The sequence below is a fragment of the Podarcis raffonei genome, chromosome 3, assembly GCF_027172205.1.
Source record: "Podarcis raffonei isolate rPodRaf1 chromosome 3, rPodRaf1.pri, whole genome shotgun sequence".
Classification (NCBI taxonomy): domain Eukaryota; kingdom Metazoa; phylum Chordata; class Lepidosauria; order Squamata; family Lacertidae; genus Podarcis; species Podarcis raffonei.
Genome location: NC_070604.1, coordinates 1085259 through 1102312, shown reverse-complemented (window position 1 = coordinate 1102312; position 17054 = coordinate 1085259). Strand labels below are relative to the sequence as shown.

The window sequence follows — 17054 nt, the reverse complement described above, 5'->3', positions numbered from 1 at the left end:
CCTAGGGAAACCGCCTTCAGACCAGGTCCGGGGACAGTCTGTCCCCCGACCTCTTCTGAAGGCTGGGGGGGGGGGGCAAGGACTTCTCCGCTGTCCCGGGGCGATCTGAAAATGCTGGCGGGCGGCAGCATAGCCTTCGCTGCCGCCCGCCAGCATTTTCAGATCGCCCCGGGACAGCGGAGAAGTCTCTGCTGTCCGGGGGCTTTTAAAATGCTGGCGGGCGGCAGCGCAGCCTTCGCTGCCGCCCGCCAGCATTTTCAGATCGCCCCAGGACAGCGGAGAAGTCTTCGCTGTCCCGGGAAGGCAGGCGGGGGGAGCAAAGACTTTTGCCCCCCGCCGGCCTTCAGAAGAGGTCCAGGACCTCTTCTGAAGGCCGGCGGAGATTTCCCTATGGGCGAAGCAAGCCCATAGGGAAATTCGTTTTGCGAAGCACCTCCAAAACGGAAAACTCTTTCGTCTTGCGAGTTTTTCGTTTTGCGAGGCGTTCGTCTTGCGGGGCACCACTGTATTCCAAAACCAGGTCACATAACCCATGTCATCTGAACCCAGTCTCCTGCTGCCCACACAAGTACATTGCAAATGACATCCACAAAAGAGGATTTTGCAATTGGGTGACAGGTAATTCTGGGTCCAAATGAGGGCTTTTGGTGTGTTTTTTTAAGTGGGTTGCAACTGGTTCCTTTGAGGTACCAGGGCTGTCCCCTTAGGAAGGAGTTCACTACCTCCTGGTTCCGCCTGTCCAATTCCCCTCATATTGGGTTTTATTAATCATGATGAGCAAGAGCAGTGAGAATGCAGAATTTGCATTTGGATGGTGAGGTTCTCCTGACTGCCCAATTCCAATTTTAGTGGCTTCCAACACCAAGCAGATTTTGTGTTACATGCCACCTATAACAACAATTTAATGGCAAGGATTATATGGGAGATAGAAGCTACTAATTGAACTATACCAAAAATGCTACTTTGGTAAAACATCCCTGTACAGTACTTTGAAAGAGATAAAATACAAAGTGTATGTAACACTGTAGTTAACTTCAGTAACTCCACTATAAACAATTTGAAAATTGTTTATAATTGAAAATTGACATGACCTTTTTAGTTGCCTCTGTTAATACTCAAATTGATAAATACTTTATTCTATAAAATTATAGGGTAGGTTAAAACTTGGTTTTATTTTTGTATAGTTTTTTAGTGTGTATTAAATTATACATATTAAAGTTAACCCAGTGTCCATTTATTTCTCCTCCTCCTGTGCTTTAATTTGCTTACTCACAAAAACAGCAGTTCATCCCTCCTTTACTACAGTATTTTGCAATTTCCTTTTGGTATACAATTGTGAAATAGTTAAGCTTCCTTGCAGCTTCATGCAAGTGTGGTTTCTGACAATAGCTGTGCCCCCATGGGAAGTTGTGTTCTAATATATGCAATGTTTTGTACCACTTAGCTCTGTGGCAAGGGCTGCTGAGCAAGGCCGCTTCTTACAGTAATAATACTGAATGACTCTACTAATTAAAGAGTGAGGAAGTTCTAGAAAGTATACTAATCAACTGCTCTCCTTTGGACCTTCAGTGAAGAAACCTTTTTTTACAAATGTCATTGGATGTATATGAAGAGTTCTAGTGAGGCAACATTAACACCTTATTTCTTCTTTAACCAACTCATTGTCAACATTAGGTTACTATATTTGCAACTAAAGCTAAACTTGACAAGATTAAAGCAATGATGATTGGAAAATCCTATGCCACCTGTCTCCTTTCAAAATCTCTAGGAAGAACTGTCTCAAATTTCCCCCAGTATAAGAAGTAAAAGATTACGCTCTTCACTGTCATCTTCATCATTACAACTTAAAAACATCTTCTCTTATGTGAGCACAGAACCTCTGTTTTGTATGACAGTGGCTCTGAGGAGACTCTTGAGAGTCCCATGGACTGCAAGAAGATCAATCCTATCCATTCTTAAGGAAATCAGCCCTGAGTGCTCACTGGAAGGACAGATCCTGAGCTTAGGCTCCAATACTTTGGCCACCTCATGAGAAGAGAAGACTCCCTGGAAAAGACCCTGATGTTGGGAAAGATGGAGGGCACAAGGAGAAGGGGAAGACAGAGGACAAGATGGTTGGATAGTGTTCTCGAAGCTACCAACTTGAGTTTCACCAAACTGCGTGAGGCAGTAGAAGACAGGAGTCCCTGGCGTGCTCTAGTCCATGGGGTCACGAAGAGTCAGACACGACTAAACAACAACTGCTATCAGTGTTGACATGCTTTGGCTTTTTCATAGTTCCATCTAAACCTCATAGAAGTTAGTAGACACATCCACTGTTCGTAAATTGGGAGTTCTACATCTAACTCAATTCCAGTTTCCTATGATCATAGATAAAAAAGTATTCTGCATGCCCTACAAGTATTTTCTTGATCATCTTATTAAACACAAAATGAATTTATTGAAGAATATAAAGCAAATAGCAATAGTTCGTGCTTTGAATATACAGCTGACACTGCAAAAAACTAACAGTTTGAAAATTTTCATACGAGTGTTTATTATTCAACATAAAAAATGCTAAAATTAATGGTTGTAGTCTTTACATGTAGTTTTCCACAATTTCTATACCGTTTTTTTCAGCTCTTCATTCACTTCTTCCCAGATTTTCTTCTCAATTTCTGATGTATCATACTTTTTCAGCATATCAAATTCATTCCAAGGCATTTGCCATTTTTCTACTTTCGCTTTGTGTCTTTCATTAAGATACAAGTCAAAATTAATGCCCTGGATATTGAACTTTGGATGTTCCCAGCGTTTTGACCATGGTTTCGGTTTCATTCGGACTTTCATCTAGCATAATTGAAAGAAATGTATGTCAGATCATATATTTGATATTCAGCGAGTATTTTTCTTTCAGTAATATGTACTCAATGGACCAGGGATGAGGGTGGCGCTGTGGTTTAAACCACCAAGCCTCTTGGGCTTGCTGATCAGAAGGTCGGTAGTTCAAATCCCTGTGACGGGGTGAGCCCCCGTTGCTCTGCCCAGTTCCTGCCAACCTAGCAGTTTGAAAGCATGCCAGTGCAAGTAGATAAATAGGTACCACTGCGGTGGGAAGGTAAATGGCATTTCAATGCACTCTGGTTTCCATCACGGTGTTCCATTATACCAGAAGCGGTTTAGTCATGCTGGCCACATGACTGGGAAAGCTGTCTGCAGACAAATGCTGGCTCCATCAGCCTGAAGCGAGATGAGCGCTGCAACCCCATAGTTGCCTTTAACTGGAATTAACTGTCCAGGGGTCCTTTACCTTTTTTACTCTATGGACCTTTAATGACATCCCATTTATACCTGCTTGGCATAAGCAATGCTGTATGCACAGATACTTCCAATGATCCCCTGGACTGCCCACTGGGTTTCTTTCTCAGTTTGGTGCCAGTTATGCTCAAATTCTTATGACATTTTAGCACTTAGCAATATTTTTTGGGAACTACGTTTTAGGTACAATTCCCATCTTTGCCCTAGCCATGCCAGTGTACATAAAATAACATCTTCTTTATTTTGCTATGGCCTACTTGAAGACCTGCAGGTGTTTATCATGGTTGCCTTCAATAACGGCTATAGCAGAATGGAGATGTAGAGGACAGAAAGTAATTAAGGATAGTAGCAAAGACAGCAACTAAAAATATATATTATAGAACTGCCTACTGATAGCAATTAACCATAGAGCTCAACTGCAATATCCAAGCTTGATGACAAGGAGTTAAGAACCCTATACTTCAACTATTCTGCTGTGTTAGAACTCCAATCAACATCTAAAGGTAACCATTTCAGACTGCTCAGGAGTTCATTGGAGCTCTAACGTGCCATTGCTTGCTAGCAAGAAGAAAACACTTTTTTTCTGCTAGGTTTGAGCTCTAAAGGAGCTAAGCCATCTCAAGTGTAATGTAATGACGAAAGGGCAGAAAACCATTCCCATGGGGGCCTCTACCACTATCACAACACCAAAATAAATGAATGGTACAATGCGACAACTTCATATTACAAAATGATGTTTCAGAATAACTAGTTGCCAGTCACAAACACCAGTTATTCCTTGCTGCTACCTTGTTGACAGGAACTTCTTCCATAGCTGAAAGTGGGACAGCCTTCATGTTAACATCAACAGTGCTGTACTCTGGAAGGGCATCTCGTAAATACATCAGGTTATCATCCAGTCTTTTCTCTAGTTTCAGAACCTTGATCTCTTGGATTAGAGGATTGTATAGTTCATAGCAAATTTCAATACCTTAAATGGAAAATTGATAAATACAGAAAATGACATTATAAAATAGGTGACAGTACTCTGTTATGAACCAATTTTTGCTGGTAGAAGAATAAACAATATTTGGAGTTATACAACATTTGGGGGCTGGTAGAATGGAGGGACGTGGGTGGCGCTGTGGGTTAAACCACAGAGCCTAGGACTTGCCGATCAGAAGGTCGGCGGTTCGAATCCCCGCGACGGGGTGAGCTCCCGTTGTTCAGCCCCAGCTCCTGCCAACCTAGCAGTTCAAAAGCACGGCAAGTGCAAGTAGATAAATAGGTGGGAAGGTAAACGGTGTTTCCGTGCACTGCTCTGGTTTGCCAGAAGCGGCTTAGTCATGCTGGCCACATGACCCAGAAGCTGTCTGCGGATATACGCGGCTCCCTCGGCCAATAAAGTGAGATGAGCGCCGCAACCCCAGAGTCGGTCATGACTGGACCTAATGGTCAGGGGTCCCTTTACCTTTACCTTTAGAATGGAGAGTTAACTAGATTGTCAAGAATAAAAAGTGTTCCTAACACTTCAGGTAATAGAATGGATCTGCAATACAATGCAGATTTTTTAACTAAAAAATCTAGACATCCCAATCCAGTGTTTTCCTGCATGCAACCTCACGCCAACTTAAGTAGTTCTTGGTAACATTATTTTAATTGTTTGAACCTGGCTTAAGGACGTCCAACAGTTACCCTATATGGAATATATTTTCATCATATCCACATAATGTTGCTGAAAAGCCACTAAAGCCATTTCTGGGTTTCCAGCACTTCCCTCAGCTGGAAAACAATGAACATTAAAGTATGCACCCACCTTGTCCTTCTATTATATTGCGAAGTATGAAGGTTGCACCAAGTCCTTTTCCTGATCGCTGAATACAAAGTCCTACAAAAGTGCTGCTTTTCCCACTAGCATGGGGATCTGCGGCAGAAACAGAAAGTATGCTTCCTGCAAGAAAAGAAACTATTTAAAGCCTAGACACTCACCAACAGAGGCAGAAAGGATAATAAAAACCAAACTTAGTTTTTAGTACATTAACGAGCATGGCATTTATTATTATTTACCTTGGTACATGATTTGATATTAGGCAATAAAGATTAGTTCCATATAGCTTTTTTTGCATGTTGACTGTTTTTGGCATAATGGAATGGTTGCTTTGTAATAGCATTCAAATTATTGTTTCAATAGTACACACAATCATACAGCTCTACAGTGATGTGGAATGATGAGTGAGGCAAAGTTTTCTGATTTCTAAAGCTATCCTATAGCTTCCCTTTTCATCTTTTCCCCACTAAAATGTGCTCAGGAAAACAACAGGGACAAATACTAAAGACCATGCCAGGGGAGATGTATGTAATGTAATTAAGGGACCATTAATTACCCCCTTCCGGAAAATTCAAACTGACTGATTGTCAGGACTGGTCGTTGTCCTCTTCAGATCACCACACAAACGCTTCTTGTTCTTTTATAACTTTTTATTGTGTATTAACAAAATAATCTTATAAACAGTTCTTAAATATTATTCCTCAGAGTCACTTCTTTCAGATACCTTCTGAGCTCTGCTTCTCCATGACCAGCCACTCTCAAAATGGCGAAGGCGCCCTTCCCTTCGCTTTCCCGCTCTTTTTTCTAACCTCCTGGCTAGAGCTGGCTTGTATCTCCCCTCCTCCCAATCTGAGCTAGAACTGAACCCTTGCCTTTCCTGGGAACAGCCGGTCCCTCCCTGTTGTTCCTCTTGCTCCCTTCTATTAGATTCACTGCTCTCCTTCCCCCCTTGGGGAATGCTTTCTCCCTCTGATAAACTGGAAACTTCTAACTCTTCCCTGACATCACCCCCTCCCCTAAGCCCCCCTTCCTCCTCCTCGCTCTCCTCTGTTTCTGAAGGACCGAACCCTATGAACACTTCTTCCTCACTATCTGTCTCTTCAAAAAAATTTTGAAGATGCCAGTTATAGGGTTTTGGCTTGTGGGGATATTTTCTATGAAATTCTCTCTGCAATTCTGGAACGTTAATTTTTTCTGCTGGTTCCCATGAGTTCTCAGACTCATCTAACCCTTTCCATGCAACCAAATACTGTAATTTCCTCCTACTTATTCTCGAGTCTAATATCTCTTCCACTTTGGTCTCCTCTTCCCCCATCATGGTGGGAAAAGGAGGTGGTTCCCTTGAAATTTGATACTTATGCGCTGGTACAAACACTGACAATAAAGATCTATGAAATACAGGGTGTATTCTCATATTTTCAGGTAAATGAAGCTTGAAAGCAACTGGGTTAATTTGAGCCTTTACTTGGAAAAGTCCCAATCTCCTTGGTTCTAGCTTTTTACACCTCCCTCGTATTGGTAGTCCCTTGGTAGACAGCCATACCCAGCTCCCTACTTGGATTTCTTCCCCAACTCGCAGGTGCCTGTCTGCAGCTCTCTTGTAAGCCTCTTTAGCTTCTTCCAAATCCTCTTTCAATATCTCATGAATGCACCTCAATTCCTCTATCATTTGTTCTGCTGCTGGTACTGCTAACTGCTCCTCTTGACCTGGGAATGCCCTTGGGTGCAAGCCATAGTTTGCCACAAATGGGGCTCTGCCCGTAGACATGCATTGCATTATTATACGCAAACTCTGCTAGACTCAACTTCTCTAACCACCCGCTCTGCTGATAACCAGCATAACACCTCAGATATTGTTGTAGTGTTGCATTCGTTCTTTCAGCTTCCCCATTGGTTTGCGGGTGTCTCGCCGACGTGAGGCTTAGCTCCACATCTAGTAACTGCATTAACCTCCTCCAAAATTGTGATGTAAATTGGGCCCCTCTATCTGAAATGATTTGTGATGGCTTACCATGCAACCTAAAAATATTATCTAAAAACATCTTTGCAGTTTCCTGCGCGGTCGGAATTTTGGCACATGGTATGAAATGCGCCATCTTGGTTAGCATGTCAACCACCACAAAGATCACTGTATGCCTATGCGATGATGGTAGATCCGTTATAAAATCCATAGACACCACATCCCAAGGCCTTCCCGGCGTGGGCATAGGTTGTAACAACCCTGCAGGAGCTGCTCTGGGTGCCTTGGCTCGTTGACATACTTCACAACCTCTTACATATTGCGTTACCTCCTCCCTCAACTTTGGCCACCAGAACTGCCGTGTGATCTGATACAGGGTTTTTCTCTACCAAAATGTCCTGCAGTCGGGTTATCATGATGTTGCCTCAACACTTTACCTCTTAATTCACCTGCAGGTACATACAGCACCCCTCTCCTGTACAACAATCCACCTTTTTCCTTGAAACCTTCCTTTTCCCCTCTACCTTTTCTCAGTTCCTCCATTTTCTTTTGTGCAAACTCATCTGTTACTGTCAACTGCTGGAATTCCCTGCCGTCCACTACTATAGCTGCACACCCCCACTGATCCGATCTCAGCATTTCTCGCAACTTGGGAGGTGCTTCTCCTTCCATATACTCAGGTTTGCGCGATAGCGCGTCTGCACGAACGTTTTGATGCCCAGGTATGTACTCAATCCTAAAATTAAACCCAGCAAAAAACTCCGCCCACCTAATTTGCCTTTGGTTTAGCTGTCTAGCAGTTCTCCAATACTCTAAATTCTTATGATCTGTTTGTACCACCACCTGATGTGACGCCCCTTCCAAAAAATGTCTCCACACTTTAAAGGCAGCATGCACAGCTAAAAGTTCCTTATCAAATATGGTGTAGTTTTGTTCTGATTGATTTAATTTTCTAGAGTAGAATGCACAGGGTCTCCAGTCCCCTTCCTTGTCCTGTTGCAGCAGAATGGCCCCAATAGCCCTATCAGAGGCATCAGTTTCTACCTTCATACGTTTACTTGGATCTAGGTGCATAAGATATTTTTCTGAAGCAAACACCGCCTTTAATTTATCAAAGGCCTTCTGTGCTTCCTCAGACCATCTGAATGGGCCCTTCCCTCTTAGACAATCAGTCAGTGGCGTTGTGATTTTGGAGTAATTACCTATGAATTTACGATAGAAATTAGCAAATCCTAAAAACCTCTGTAGATCTTTCTTAGTTTTAGGTGCCTCCCATTCCACCACTGCCTGAACTTTACTGGGGTCCATGTGCACCCCTTTGTGGGAAATGCAATATCCCAGGAACTCCACCTTTTGTGTGTGGAACTTACACTTTTCAAACTTCACATATAACCTGTTGGTCCTCAATCTCTCTAACACCTGCGTGACATGTTTTACATGTTCCTCCATACTTTCACTATATATTAAGAGGTCATTTAAATAAGAGACACAGAACTGATCCAGTATACCTGCCAAGACCTGATTGATGAAGGTTTGAAGTACCCCTGAGCCATTTTGCAAGCCAAAAGGCATTACCAAGAATTCAAATGCACCATACTTAGTACAAAAACTGGTTTTCCACTCATCCCCTTCTCTGACCCTTATTAGATTATATGCTCCTCGTAGATCAAGCTTGGTAAAGACTTTGGCTGACCTTACTCTCTCTAAGAGGTCATCTATACGTGGCAGTGGGCACACGCGAGGCTTCATTTGGCTGTTAAGGATTCTGAAGTCACATACTAATCTCGGTGCCCCTTCCTCCCCCTTTTTTTTTGACAAAAAAGATGGGAGCACCCCCAGAGGCCGTGGACTCTCTAATAAAACCTCTCTGCAAATTCTTTTGCAGGAACTCCCTCAATGCTGCAGATTCTACTTCCGACATGGCATATATCTTGCTTGGTGGCAACTGTGCCCCAGGGACTAGATCTATCTTGCAGTCATAGGGCCTATGTGGTGGAAGTTTATCCGCTTCTTTTTCACAAAAAACATCCCGATAAGCAATATATTGTGACGGAATCTCACTTTCATTCCCCATCAACTTCCCTTCCACCTCTGTTCCCATTACTTCCACCGAGATTTTCCCCTTTTGCCCCAGACAATGTGTCATACAATAGATTGAACCAAAAACCAAAGACCTTTGATGCCAGGCAATCACTAGATTGTGACGATTGAGCCAACTCATGCTCAGGACTATCGGGTGCCCAGCTAGTTTGGTCACATGAAATGCCCTGGTCTCTGAGTGATTACCCATATCCATTCTCATTGGTGGAGTCTCATAAGTCACTTCTCCTGAAAGTAGTGGTCTGCCGTCGATTGTTTTCACTCGCAGTGGGAAATTCAAAGGTAACAAAGCGATTTTGTGTTCCTGTACCAATTTCTGGTCTATTGAAATCTGCTGACGCTCCTGAGTCTAACAGCGCCTCTACCTGGACCCTATGTCCATTGGGTAGTTGTAGTTGCACCTTCACCGTTAGTCCTGGAATAGGTGGTTCCGCGTGAGAGCCTTCTATTGCTTCTCCACCCGGCTGCAAGCTCCCATTTCCAGCCGGGGACATTCGTTTCCCTGATGCAGTTCCTTCGGGCAATTGTCTTCTCCCATGTCTGTTCCAGATAGAGACTCCCATCCTTTACGATTGCGACATTGTCGTGCTAGATGCCCTGGTTTTCCACAGACAAAGCAACGCCTCGTGTCTCTTCCTCTCCCTGCATTTCCTCTTACCATGGAAGAGGTAGTAACTGGGAGGGGTCTGGCTGCCCCTAATTCCATGGGCTCTGGCCGCTCTCGTCCTGGCACGTTGCCCATTCTGCTCTCTGTACTTTCGATATTGTTTTCCGGCCACTGTGGTCGCCATTGTTCCTTCTTTTCACTAGCCCTCCGTTCCATGCGTAGGCTCAATTGCAGGCAAGTTCGGACCAGAGAGTCCAAGGAACTAGGTTCTGGCATTTGGGCCAATTGGTCTAAAATCTCATTATTCAGTCCTTCCCTAAAAAGGGCTGCAACTGTTGGGGAATTCAGATCCCATTTTAATTTCTGCACCAGCAAACTAAAGTTGGACCAATAAACTCCCACAGTGTCTTTTCCTTGTCTCATTCTCAACAGCTGCCTAGCTGTGGTTGTTTCATGCGCAGGGTCTAAGAAAATCGTGTCTAGATACTGCAGAAAAAAATGTAGATTTCCTAGGGCGGCATCCCTCCTAGATATTAGGGGTATAACACAGTCCTTAGCCCTCCCTTCCAAGAAATTAATCACATAAGCAACCTTCTCTTGCTCAGATTGAAATTCTTTATCCTTTATCTCAATTATGTAAGAAATTTCTGTCTCGAAAGCCATGTATTCAGAGGTTTCTCCCTTGAAGCTACGTGGACGTACAGTAAATGTTTTACTCACTCTGTCTCCCCGCGTTGCTTGCAACATGGCTCTATGTTCTCCCAATGCTGCCGATAGTACATCGACTTGACTTTTCAACTGTTGCCATAAGTCCTGTAATGTTAGCTGGAGCGCTGGGGTTTCTCCTTGCCCAACTGGCGCCACAGCTCCCTCCATTTTGGCTTCTCCTTCTTTACATATAGTGAAGAGGCGCAGAGCAGAAGGTATTCTGTCAGGACTGGTCGTTGTCCTCTTCAGATCACCACACAAACACTTCTTGTTCTTTTATAACTTTTTATTGTGTATTAACAAATAATCTTATAAACAGTTCTTAACTATTATTCCTCAGAGTCACTTCTTTCAGATACCTTCTGAGCTCTGCTTCTCCATGACCAGCCACCCTCAAAATGGCGAAGGCGCCCTTCCCTTCGCTTTCCCGCTCTTTTTCCTCCCCTCCTGGCTAGAGCTGGCTTGTATCTCCCCTCCTCCCAATCTGAGCTGGAACTGAACCCTTGCCTTTCCTGTGAACAGCCGGTCCCTCCCTGTTGTTCCTCTTGCTCCCTTCTATTAGATTCACTGCTCTCCTCCCCCCCTTGGGGAATGCTTTCTCCCTCTGGGAAATTGAAAACTTCTAACTCCTCCCTGACACTGATAGTCTCAATGGCCAAGTACAGAATTCCGCAACTCAACACTTGTTTTGTTAAAATATTTGGGAATGTCTTTTAAATTGAAGATAAAATGGCATTGGTATTGAATTCATTAATTTTGGTAATATATCCAACACAATATTATGAAAGTTCCACTTTAGACATACCAACATAGAACTCCGGAATATTCATTACTTTTCTCCTCTGTATCATGTCGCTTCTTTCAAGGTAGAACTTGAAAGGATTTGTTCTCTGCCGAGGAGGGATGAATTCAGGACTCAAGAATCTGCCAGAAACATAAATAATGCAAATGGTAACTTGCTATTATAATAAATAACAAATGAGATACAGCTGAACATAAAATTAATTTTTTTTTACCGTGTGTCTGTTGTTTGGGTTTTTGATTCATCAACAATGACTGGCTTTGGAGGTGGCTTAAATTTTGCTGGTTCTCCATCTTTAGATTTGAGGTGTCCAACCGAGAAAGAAAGGTTCCCTTTAACAGACAAATTTGGTTACAACATGGCTGGAAATAAATCATTCAGCTTCCATGATCCTTTTTGCATTACAGCAAAACAGTCGTGTGCTACATCTTTTGTGTTACAATTTTTTAAAAAGAAAAGATCAATTTGATTGAATGGTGGGAGGAGAAAGCAGATTTGCAGTGTAAAATCAATCCACCTGTTGAGGAGATATCTGTGTTTAATCACATTTGAGAAACATTTGGACTAGTAGTGATGGAAGGGCACAATGCTGGGTCACAACACCAATTCACAAGGTTTCGGAAATACTTCAGTACCTACACCATAACAGGCAGAATAAATTATGTTATAGCTACATATGCAATGCTTGCAAGTATCATCCTGTATTTTAAACTGAGGCCTAAGAAGAAAACTCCAGCCGTGACACAGAAATAAGATGGGTTGACATGTTGACACTGGACCATGCACGTAATATAACTAGTAGAAGTTGATGTACACTTCAATATATCATGAACAATGATGAAGTATGTCATCTGTACACACTGCCACTCTGTTCTACATACAGTGGTACCTCTGGATGCGAACGGGATCCGTTCCAGAGCCCCGCTCGCATCCTGAGCAGAACGCAACCCGCGTGTGCGCGTGTCGCGATTCACCATTTCTATGCATGTGCATGACGTCATTTTGAGCGTCTGTGCATGCGGTGAAACCCAGAAGTAACTCATTCCATTACTTCCGGGTTGCCGCGGGGCACAACCTGAAAACACTCAACCTGAAGCGTCTTTAACCCGAGGTATGACTGTATAAACAACATGCAGAGTTCTAGAGTGCACAATTCAATTAGGGAGCCCTTTCAATCTGTGCTGAGAAATTATGGATACATCCTTAGGCATGACTGTATCTCTAGGGTAAATGTTATCCTGAATTCTGTTCCAAAAGCAAATTGTAGCTTTCATTACAAAAAAAGAAAAAGAAAAGATCAATTTGAGTTGTGCTTAAGTTTGCCTGGGATTGCATATAGACGAGGGTCACATTCACACCCTATGCTTAAGCCACCATGATACGCCCCCCTCCAGAATTCTGGCAGCTGTAGTTAAGGGGGGGTGAGAGCTGTTAAGAGGCCCCGTTTTCCTCGCAGTCACAACAATTCCCAGTTTCCAAGGGGGGTACTCTCAGCATCCTTAACCAAGTACAGTTCCCAGAATGACTGGCGGCGGCGGAGGTGCTTAAAGCGCCGCTGTCGCCCCCCGAGCACGTGCCGAGGCGTCGGCAGCGGCTCCTTCAGCAACTTCTTTGAAGCGACCCTCGAGAATTTCCTGGCCCCTTCGGGTTTTGTGAGCAGAACCCCCTTTTATCCCCCCCCCCACTTACTGCATCGCAGGCCGAGCAGAGGCGGGAGCCTCCCGCGAGCGGCTGCCATGAGAGCTGCGGGCAAGCACTTTCGCCAGCAACAGGAGCGGCGCATGCGCTGCGCGCGGCAACGGCAGCCTCAGCGGGGACAATCTTGATCCAAACGCGAGCCCCCGCGCGCTGCGCCTGGCCGGACTTGCTCGGCGCCGAGAGTGAACGCAGAGCTATTCGTTCGCGAAGAGACGCGCCTCTGCCGCCTTCGTCTCGTTGCCGAGTTCGGCTGTCGCGCTTTTCTCTCGGGCGGGACGGAGCATCGCGACTGGGAGCCCAGCAAAACACACTTGGAACAGAGGGCAGCAACCCAGGTCCTTTTTCTCGGCTGTTTTTATGGCGTTTCCTTGATTTGTTACATTTCTGTACCGCCTTCGCCCGAGGAGCACAAGGCGGGTTGCGATAGGAAACACAAAAACGCGCCACCTCCGAACAAACGAAACCGGGCGGCGGAGCCTGGAATCTCGGCGAGCGGGGGCCTTTTCGCCCCCGCCTCGCTCGCTCTCGCCCGAGGCCCCGCGGGAGCCGGCCTTGCTTAGCTGGGCGCCCCAGTATTTTACCCAAGGCGCCCCCGTCCGACCCAGCGGGATCAGCCCTCTCCCCCCCCCAGAGGGCAGGGGGGGCCCTGGAGCAGATCCGGCAGCCTCGCCTGTCGCCCCCTGATCAGAGAGCCACTAAGGGCCCGACTATCCGGTTCCACGAAATGGGCCCGTTCCCTCGCCCTGCGCGCACGCGCCCCCGGGACAGCAGACAGGTGTGAGGCGAGGCGGGGGAGGTTCTCGGCGCCGCCGTCTCGGGCCAAGGAGGCTTGCCAGGGCGCAAGCCGGGAGAGCTCGGCCTTGGCGGCAGGTGCTTGAGGGGAGCCTTCCGAAGCGGGCTCCGAGCCCCGGCTCCGCCGCCCCCGGCCGGCCCTGGCCAGGCTCCGCTCCCTCCCTCCCTCCCTCCCTCCCTGGGCCGCCTTCCCGCCATCTTCGGAGTTTTGACGCAGCCCCACCGCAGCCAGAGGAGGAGCGACCGCGACCGGGCCAGGAAGGGGAGGCAGGAGGCCGCGCTCTCGCTCGCAGCAGGCGAAGGAGGAAGAGGAGCCACCGAGCGAGCGAGCGCAACAGGTAGGCGCCGGCTGCGCGCCCGCCCGCCGCCCAGGCCTCTGCCTCTCGCTGGCGGCAGCAGGCCGCCTTTTGGGGCGCCGGCCAAGGGCCCCTCCGAGGCCCGAGCGCCTCCCCGTCTTGCGCGGCCTCCCTTGGCCGCCGGTGCCTTCGCTTGGGCCGCCGGCCCCCGGGCGCTTGGGGCAGCTGGAAGCATCGGCCTGGCCCCGAAGGCCTTTCTCGCGCTCCGAATTGAGATGCCCTTTTCTGTCGTGTTCGAGAGCGGCGCGGCACAAAAGGTACCTCAGTTTAAATGCGGTTAAAATGGGTCGGGGGTCCCTGTGAGATAAAGGACGGGGAACGACGATCGGAAGAGCATATTCTGGTCGCCCGCTTCCCACATGTGTGGAACCGCGGCCCTGTTCATTCGGCATCTTTCCTCGGGTGGCAATGAGACGAGGGAACAAGGCAAGGAAACATAGGCATTTATATTTTCAATGAAGCAGTAAGTTTCTTTTATTTATTGAGATTAAGCCTCATTTTAAAAATGTATAGACTGGAAAGTATCGTCGAACATAAAGGGAGGCATGCATAAGGATTCTGTTAGTCAAGTATTGGAAGTCCTTGCCAAACCAGATCATCAGAATTATATTCTATTTTTTTTAAAAAAGGAAACCACCATGGTGGTAGTAACAGAAAATGAGATTTGCCAGGAGTAGAATGACTGTATCCTATTGATCATGATGATCAGCAGTAGCTGAAGGTGTGGTGCATATGAGGGAAGATCTTTAAGAGTTAAATTTGTATTTTTGCAATCATGGGGATGTTTTTTGATGTAGAGCTCACACCTTTTCTACAGGTGATTATGAACAATATGGGGAAGAAGTTGTGGTTCTGAGTTTACAATTGGATATAATGGTTTGTGGTGGACAGAGCCTGTCTTGTCAGTGTTCAGAATGCAATCCAGGGCTTTTTTTTCCACCCAGAACTTGCCAGAACTCAGTTCCAGCACCTCTCAGGTGGCCACCCTTGCCATTATAAGAAAACTATGGATGGAGGCATTTGTTGTGAGTTCCAGCACTTCTTTTTCTAGAAAAAGAACACTGGCAATAACCTTTTAAAATTGTAAGGATGCAGAAATACAGTAAAGATAGGGGCAAAAAGGTTCTCCCCCCTCCCCGGCTGTCATTTCAGTGTCAGCGATTGGTTATTTCAGTGTCACCTGCAACCAAAAGGTCTGGAAACTTTATTTTTGAAACATGAAAGACAACATTACAGTACTAATATTCAAAGTTCCTTATGACTTGCATGTCATAGCTTTCCCACAAAGGGGGAATGTGTCTGTTTCCCTCAAAAATGAATAGTAAATCACTCACCCCCCCCCCATGAATAGAACAACCTTAACAGGCATAATGAGAATTAGCATTTTGCAAATCTTCCAGATTTTACAACTGAAACACGATTTGTACTAATCATACAATACTATTTTGGCTTTTGCATTTTGTGTAATCGCACTTAACTGTATTCTTTGTATAAGATGCTATTCTTTCATGAGAACAGATATAAAGATCAATAAAAGGTCATATTTAAACATAATAAAATGAAGGAAATGGTCAGGGTGATCTTATGATCTCGCCACATCAGAGTTGTACCTAATAGTAAAGCCAACTGCATAGGCGCTGTAGAAACTATAATTAACCCATCAGCAATCAGCAAACGTCCACAGTATTCCTGGTTACTACAGCACCACCCACCAATCATGGCATGCACACCTGAGCATGCTGCAACAACAATAGCTATGTAACAGAAGCTGCAATCCACGCTCTCTTGTCTCCGGCATGATGGTTGCAGAGTATGAATGCAAAACATGAGTTTTGCCTTGATTCCACATTTTCCCATGGGGGGATTTAAACGAAATCCTATTTCAGTTCTTTTCTGTTGACCTACCAAGGAAGACATGGGCTTGTTTCCAATGAGTGTGCAGTTGTGGTGCCCCTTGTTGATTCGTTGTCATGGTGTCTTGCTACCCCTGCACAGTGGTGTTATGGGGCTCATAGACCTTGAGGTTGTATTTATCTAATTTTGAGACCTGCTAAGGAACAGATGATTGTTATTATGTCCTGATATGTAAAACCACAGAATTCAAAGAAGGTGTACTTTCTTTTCCCCATGACTGTCTACTCATGGTGGACTCATTGAAATAATCCTGTCCCGTCTATTAATTTCATTGGTTTACTCTGAGTATGACTAACATTGGATAACATGGAAACTAAGAACAGGATAGGAAGAGAGTTCTGCTGTCTAAACTTTCCTGATACAGTACTTTTGAGAGGCAGACCCACATAGAGTATGTTACACTTGCTCAGTTTGAATTGACCAGGGCAGGGGTCGGCCAGCTTTACCTTGCCTGGGCCAGTTCACTCCAGCGGAGATCCCTCCACGGGCCGGATTGCTCATGTTCCCGTGATTTCCAGCATCTGCACATGCGCAGATGCGATTTCCAGCGCCACAGAAGCGAGCCCCCGGACCGTGCTGTGCCGGTTTAGCGCAGCGTGTGGGGACTCACCGAGAGGGCGGCTCAGTTCGTGGGCCAGTTAAAACAACCCCCATGGGCTGTTTGTGGCCTATGGGCCTTAGATTGCCTACCCCTGGACCAGGGCATCTGTGGTAGTGATCAAATCTGCTTTAACAAGCCAAAGTTCTGCTTGCTACAGTTGCCATGTGAGGATCTGGCACCAAGGACAGGCCCACAAGGATTCCTAAGCTGTGGACCTTATCTATCACTCCTCCAGTCACCTGCCTGTCTTGCCAAAGTTAAGCTTCCGTTTTATTAGCTCACATCCAGTCCATTATTGCACTCAAAACACCACTTCAAAACATCCAGAGTTTCCTCAATATGAAATTAAAAAGAGAGAAAGTTGGCTATCATCCACATATTGCTGAAAACTAATTCCCAAAGCTACTCCCCG

The 17054-nt window shown here is 45.5% G+C and overlaps 3 protein-coding genes across 7 annotated transcripts in view; 2 read left to right on the top strand and 1 right to left on the bottom strand.

Annotated features, from left to right (window-relative positions):
* Positions 1 to 2505: 2505 nt before the first annotated feature.
* Positions 2506 to 13259, bottom strand: MRPL19 (mitochondrial ribosomal protein L19). The gene is made up of 6 exons (XM_053380262.1): positions 12971 to 13259; positions 11496 to 11613; positions 11285 to 11403; positions 5093 to 5227; positions 4086 to 4267; positions 2506 to 2829 (listed from the first exon to the last, which is right to left on the bottom strand). Exons 1-6 carry the CDS (start codon positions 13062 to 13064, stop codon positions 2602 to 2604), a joined length of 876 nt encoding a protein of 291 aa, XP_053236237.1. The 5' UTR covers positions 13065 to 13259; the 3' UTR covers positions 2506 to 2601.
* On the top strand, positions 11762 to 12119 carry LOC128409834 (ATP synthase membrane subunit K, mitochondrial-like). The gene has a single exon (XM_053380269.1). The coding sequence runs from the start codon at positions 11855 to 11857 to the stop codon at positions 12032 to 12034; it is 180 nt and encodes a 59-aa protein (XP_053236244.1). The 5' UTR covers positions 11762 to 11854; the 3' UTR covers positions 12035 to 12119.
* Positions 13260 to 13911: 652 nt separating the features above from the next.
* Positions 13912 to 17054, top strand: part of ITSN2 (intersectin 2) — an 83795-nt gene continuing 80652 nt past the window's right edge. For 3 of the 5 annotated variants that reach the window (XM_053380249.1, XM_053380247.1, XM_053380250.1), the window contains exon 1: positions 13912 to 14109. The gene's annotated coding sequence lies outside the window, so the exon portion shown is untranslated. Of the gene's footprint in view, positions 14110 to 14565; positions 14591 to 17054 lie in introns of those variants that run through there. The other 2 variants (XM_053380251.1, XM_053380248.1) reach the window with 2 other exon arrangements.

Bases quoted from the DNA above. Each gene is read 5' to 3' on its own strand.
- MRPL19 (XM_053380262.1), bottom strand. From the start codon at position 13,064: ATGCGCCGCTCCTGTTGCTGGCGAAAGTGCTTGCCCGCAGCTCTCATG. The intron at 4,268-5,092 runs GTGGGTGCATAC...TTTCCATTTAAG, and splicing joins CAATATAATAGAAGGACAAG to GTATTGAAATTTGCTATGAA. The intron at 2,830-4,085 runs GTAGCAGCAAGG...CAATTATGCTAG, and splicing joins AAGAAGTTCCTGTCAACAAG to ATGAAAGTCCGAATGAAACC.
- LOC128409834 (XM_053380269.1), top strand. From the start codon at position 11,855: ATGGAAGGGCACAATGCTGGGTCACAACACCAATTCACAAGGTTTCGG.